Source organism: Pteropus vampyrus, unplaced genomic scaffold (genome assembly GCF_000151845.1).
Source record: "Pteropus vampyrus isolate Shadow unplaced genomic scaffold, Pvam_2.0 Scaffold104, whole genome shotgun sequence".
NCBI classification, from domain to species: Eukaryota; Metazoa; Chordata; class Mammalia; order Chiroptera; family Pteropodidae; genus Pteropus; species Pteropus vampyrus.
This window is the reverse complement of record NW_011888885.1, coordinates 294,655-301,082: the sequence shown is the minus strand read 5'-3', so window position 1 is coordinate 301,082 and position 6,428 is coordinate 294,655. Positions and strand designations below refer to the sequence as shown.

Sequence of the window (6,428 nt, the reverse complement as noted above, 5' to 3'; positions counted from 1 at the left end):
TCCAGGCAGTGACAGGAACCTTTACCTGAAGTTCCTGAAGACATTATTTGACTGTATGCTTACAGAAAATGTTTTGGAAGGTTCCAAAGCAAAGACTGAAGTACCCTGACCAGCCCTTCCTCTCCCTCTCTTCCCAGTCCTTCCCTAGACCCTAAGTTCTTGCCCCCAGAAAAACTGATCTTTTGAAAGGATCGGCATCTTGTATCTTAGTATTAAATGTTGGGCCCTGTCCTTCTCCCTAGATGTGTTTGCATTTTGATCTTGGGTTCTGCTTGTAGGAGGAAGGCATGGAAAGGTAAAAAGGTATTTGGAGGCAGGCAGAGGATCCTTCCTTGCATTCCTAAAATATCTGGGCAGAGATGGTCCACACCCACTTGGAAGACCAATCTCTAGGGAGGGATTGAGGAGCATGGTCTTGCTTCAGCCTCTGGAGATTGTTGACCTGGCCCAGCTGGGGCTCCAGGTTTGCTCATCAGTAAATAGGGCGCCCTGGTACTCACTTGGCATGGGATGTAGGTGTCACTTCCTGCAAAAATGTCAGTATTCATAAGCAGACTCTCTGAACCCCAGGCTTTGCCTCCCATGCCCAGTCCATGCGGACTTTCTGGTGAGATAGAGGGAAGGTGAGCAGTTTGCCAGGAGGGGCCTCTCTTAGGATTATCAGGGCAGCTGCTTTGATGAGCTAAAAGTGAGATGCAGCCAAGGGTGAAGATATGAAAATGCCTCAGAAGAAGAACCCATACACATAGTCAGGGAACTTCTGTCCGCCCTGGGCAGCAAGGTTCTTGGGGAAAGCCCTGCAGTGGATAAGCCCAGGCCTGCCAGTGGGACACCAGGGTTCTCGATGCCACTTAGAAGTATGGCAAGACATTTCCCTTTTCTGGGCATTGGCTTTCTGGAGATTTTGCTATAACTTTTTATTAGTTAGCCGAACTTTTCCAGCCCCATGTGAAAGCCAAAGCAGAAGAAAGCAGAAGTGCTGAGACCTCTTGGTCACATGCTGCCCTCAGGCGCTATTTGGAGTTTTAGGAATACAGTTTGAAAACTACTGAATTCTAGAAGTTGCAAACCTTCTTTTTAGTTGATTGCAGAGCAGAATGGTTGTTTTATTTGAGTAAGTTGCCAACGTTTAAAAATCAGATGTAGCAACTTGGGGCCTGAACTCACTATCCCAAAGCTGAGTGGTGCTGGTCCCTTTCAGACAGGTCAGGGACTACAGGACAGAGAGGCGTCCTTCGCTGGCACCTGATTCCTCTACGGTGCATGGTCCAGTTTGTGACCTTTGATTAGGATAACTCTTTGAGCTGAGATGCTATTTTAAGGTTTTCAACTGGCCAACTAACCTGTTCTTCATTTCCCCAGAGGCCCAAAGTAGAAGAAAAAAAGATTATGATTAAGGAAGAAATAATTACTACTTTAATTCAAAGGAGCTCTGTTTTAACAGCCTCCCGAGGAAACAAACACACTGACTTCTCTGGGCAAGTCTTTGAGAATCCAGGTCACGTGGCTGAGTAGAGTAGTGAGCTATTTTAGTTACACTTTCAAGCCATTTCAGCATGTTATTTGGCTCACTGACACATTTACCATATTTCAGAGTCACTAGATTGTCCCCAGCCATGACAGCACCCCATCCGAAAGTTCTAGAGAGAAAAAGATTGTGTAGTAGGTTGTTCTCAAATAGAACAGAATTATCCTCCAGCCAGCTTCTTGTTGCCCTTGGCTGGGAGTGGGGTGGTCATCTGCTGCCACAAATCGGAGTGGGGAAATGGGCAGTATCCTTTTATTGGAGGGCCTAGGCTTGTCTTCTCACCTCTGCTGATAATGCTGTCCTCATAGCCTGCTGGGCTCAGCAGGCCAACTAGGTTTTGTCCAGAAAAGCACTGGACCATCTTTTCCTCTGACCATCTCCTGAAGGACCTCCTCCCCTCTCAGCCGTCAGAACCCACAGAATCTCTTGCTTCTCACTTGTCCCTGGATGCTACAGTACCCAGTTCTGCCTGCCCTGGGACTTCTGCATTTGCTACATTGTATCCAGGGATCGACTTAAACTATTCCTCATTCTGGGTCCCTTGTTACTTAAGGACTCTGAGGAGAGTCTCTCACCTTCTGAAGAGAGAGTGGTGTGGTGGAGAGCCACAAGTCCCCAGATCCAGTCCTGGCAGAGCCCCTAATTTCCACATCCCTTCCCTGGGCCTATTGCTTATCTTTGAGGGAAGGGTGGGACAAGATGTTTTGAAGGTCCGTGAGCCCCACGGCAGGCCAGGGTTCAAGTTTGTAGAATCAGAAGTAGGAAAGTTCCCTCTGGGGGCTCTTAGCCCAGGTCTATTCCTTTCAGAAAGACTTCAGCAGTTGCCAGGGGGCTCAGTTAGTGCGGAAGTCCCTGGTTCACCAGATAAATTGTGCCTTAGTGCAGGGTTAAGGCTGCCATCACTAAATCGTAAATCACTTATAGTGAATATGGCTGTCATAATGACTCAGATTTAAACTTAACATTTTCTCTGGATGGATTGATTTTTGTTTCTTTTCTATTCCACAGGGTGGTCCAGGTGGATCCAGCACTGGATTTGGAAACTTTGAGGAGATTGGGCCCCTTGACAGTGATCTCAAACCACGGAGAACCACCTGGGTACGGTGAGGGTGGCCCCTCCGAGGCTGAGCCCCGCTACGCTTTGCTTTTCCCCCGCGGTCTCTCTTGCCTTTGGTGCCCTTTATCTCCACTTGTCTGCAGAAACCTGCTCTCGCGGACACCTTGTCACTACCCACATTTTAGCTGTCTGTGCACCTTGACCCCCCGTGGCCACAACCGCTCATCCTTTCCCTTCTCTCCTCCCTTCCTTCTCGACTTCTTCAAGACTTCAAGCCCCTTGTCCTCCGCCCTTTTGATGTCTCTCTGGTGTCTGTCTCTACGCCTCTTCTCCATTCCTAGCCGCGCTTTCTCCCCTAACCCCTCTCCGGTCAGCACCCGTACCCAGCACCCACCCGCTGGCCCCCTTTTCCCTTCTCCCTCTACAGCCCTGCCACATCCAACCTTGGGTCGGTTCCATCCTACTTGCTTGGCCCCTGCCCCTAGGCTGCCAAAGACTAGAGGGCAAAACCACGCTGTCAATAAGGTGGAGCTGTTGCGGGCTTTGCTCCAGGCTCGTGGCCACGCTTTGCTCCCCGCCTGACAGCAGTGCTGTGTCTGTTCTCCACTGTCCTCGGGGCTCCTGTTCCGGCCTTCCTCGCTCATTGGAAGCTAACCTGCCTCCCTGCCTCGCCGAGAAAACAGAAGCCATCACTCATCCTCGCCGATAAATGTGTTTACCTTTCCGCCCCGCTTACTATCTTCCTGCACATCTCAAAACAACAAGTGAGGCTCCTCCCTGCTGAGGTCACTTTCCCCAAGACCGCTTCAGCGGCTAGTACCTTCTTTATATCTCTACGTCCTTTCCAGTCTGTCTTTTCCCTGGGGGTGCAAATATACACAGGTCTTTCCCAACTGAAAAACAAATTCTCCTTCAACTACACGAGTCTCTCCAGCTACTACTCCCCTTTCTTACAAGAATGATTTGTATTTCCTGTTGCTGACATTCACCCAGAGCCGATCATCCTGAATGCTGCAGCATTGATCGTGAGAGCCGGGGGCTAAAGGTGGACGACAGTGGGTGCTAGACAACCTAGCGCATTAATCCTAGGGTGCAGTGCATGTATTATTTTATCTGTGGCCAAGACAAGTTTGGGAAGCACTGCTCTAAATCACTGCAGTCAGTCCCCATCACTCGATTAAAGCTCTTGTCCCCGAGAGTATGCTGGCTTCCCAATTCTAAGTCCTTTGGGTCCTTCTTGGCGTTTATTTTCATTGGACTTCTTTGCAGCACTGTTGGCCATACCCGTGTCTCAGATGTTGCTATTTCCCAGCACTCTGTCCTTGGTAACTCTCACTTCTCTGTGTTTTTCGGGCAGCCCCGTCTTCCCAAACTCCTCTAATGACAACGTAGAAGGTATTGACTCCCCAGTCAGTATCTCTAGCTGAGGACTTTCTCTTTTGCCCCAGAACTATTTCGCTACTTGCCTCTTGGATATCTCCCTGTGGATATCCCTCGTGCATATTTGACAAACCGTGTGCATTATTCTGTGTCCTATACCAGATCCTCTATTCTCCAGCAAAACCAGCCAACTTCCTGGTTCCCCTGTCATGGTAAATGGTACCTCCATCCACTCAGGTGCCCGAGGTGCCTGACCAGAAACCAGAGAACCACCCTCATCTTTCCCTGCTTCCCACCTACCTCATCCAATCACTCTTACCTAAAAACGAATTCTGAAAAACAGCCTTATTGAAATATGATTCATATACTATACAATGGACCCGTTTAAAGTGTACAATTCAATGGCTTTTAGTATATTTAGTTTTACAATCAATTTCAGAACATTCTCATTACCCTTCCTTCCTAAAAATGTCATACCCCTTAGCTATTACCCTCCAAACCTTCCTCAGGCAACCGCTAATCTACCTTGTCTATGTAGATTTGCCTATTTGGGACATTTTATAACAATGGAATCATACAATATGTGGCCTTTGGTATTTCACTTAGCATAATGTTCACTAGGTTCATCCAGGTAGCACTTTTTATATCCAGGTAGCACTCCATTCCTTTTTAAGGCTGAGTAATATTCCATTGTATGGATCTACCACATTTTGTGTATCCATTCATCTGCTGATGGATGCTCGGATTGTTTCTGCCTTTTTGCTATTGTGAATAGTGCAGGGAACATATGGTGTACATGTATTTGAGCTCTTATATACAATTTTGAGGGGTATATACCTGAGTGGAATTGCTGGGTCATATGGTAGTGCTATGTTTAATACTCAAATGTTAATATTCTTCATTCCTTTTCTATCCCCACTAGTGGCTGCTTTCAAAACGTCCCCCACCTCCATCCACTTTCCATATGCTGCTTGAGTGAAATGCTCCAATGCAAGTCACTCCTCAGTTTAACATCTTTCAGTTACCCCAAAAGATCAGATCCAGATTCTGGGGCATAAGCTGGCATCTGCTTAACCTCCAGCCACGTCTCCCAACATCTATCCATGTGCATTCTACCTTCAGGCCTTTGCAAGGGCAGTTTCCTTGGCTCAAACTTCATTCCTTTGGCCACCCATTCACACCAAGCTCATCGTATTCACATGTACTATTCTTTGAGACAATGCAGGATTACCTCTTCCTTAAGGTCACCTCAAATCCTTTGATTCTCTTGTCTGTCTCCATACCGGTCTTCCTTAAGTGCATTTTACTTACTCTTGCCTTAAGGTCTTTGCACATGCTGTTCTTTCATCCTGGAACATTCCTGTGCTTACTTCCGACTGAAGTATCACTTTTCATTTCCAGTAGCAGAGTGCCCCACTGGCTTGTCCCCAAGCCTCCCAGAACTAAGAGGGTAATATGACTGGGGCAGGAGCCTGAATGAGGAGTGAGGAGACCCGGATCTTAGTCCTGATGCTGCCGTTACATGTCCAACTTTGTGACCTGGACAAATCTTGGGCCCTTTCTGGGGTTTCATTTCCTGATTAGTAAAGGATCTGGCTGGATTGTGTCATCACTAAGGATCCTTCTAGATGTAAAATTCTCTAACTCTAAGCCTCTTTGGAGAAAGTATTAGAATGAATTCTGTTCTTGTCGTGTTCAGGGAAGCCAGGCCAATGTGGAAACTGAATTCGTCTTGAAGAAAACTGACATGCAGTATTCAGATCTTGGATGTACTCTCACCGCTCAGATTGACACTGCATGGTTCTACCTGCACTAACGTATTACATTTAGTACATCTGTACCAGGTGGAAAGTGATGGCTTAGATGCTCTAATCCCCACATATATGTTCATCTTTCCTTCTTGCCTTTTCTTTTGTTTGCTGAAGTAGTCTTTGTTCCTGTCCCTTATTTTTAAAAATCCCTTTCGGCAACAGAATCATAAGCACATAGATATCCTTACGTGTGGTTTTTGTTGAGCTCATACAAGATGATCAAAAGATAATTGGTGACTGACCATAACATTTGATTTTCCTCTGTGGAATATAGCTCCAGTCTGCGAGTCTCCTGTTTGTGGATAACCCTGTGGGCACTGGGTTCAGTTATGTGGACAAGGATGACGCATATGCCAAAGACCTTGCTACTGTGGCATCAGACATGATGGTTCTCCTGAAGACCTTTTTTGATTGCCACAAAGAATTCCAGGTGAGCAAAGACTCAGGGATAGCTAAGCAAGGAGCTAGCAGTAGTAACACTGCATCCACCAGAATGAACTTCTATAAGAGTTCAGTGGCCAGCTGATTTCAGAGAAAACTTTTTACTCCCAAGATTAGGTTGTGGACTTTTGTTTATGTCATTTAAGTGGTTCTTGGCTTGAAAGAATAACTGGGAGCTAGTATTCTAATCAGACATAATAATCAGATATGG

At 46.7% G+C, this 6,428-nt stretch overlaps 1 protein-coding gene across 1 annotated transcript in view; it reads left to right on the top strand.

Moving 5' to 3' along the window:
• SCPEP1 (serine carboxypeptidase 1) overlaps positions 1 to 6,428 on the top strand; it is a 29,841-nt gene that overhangs the window by 3,970 nt on the left and 19,443 nt on the right. Inside the window, exons 3-4 of the mRNA XM_011364997.2 lie at positions 2,537 to 2,626; positions 6,051 to 6,206. Of these exons, the coding sequence (XP_011363299.1) occupies positions 2,537 to 2,626; positions 6,051 to 6,206 (246 nt within the window). The remainder of the gene's footprint in view (positions 1 to 2,536; positions 2,627 to 6,050; positions 6,207 to 6,428) is intronic.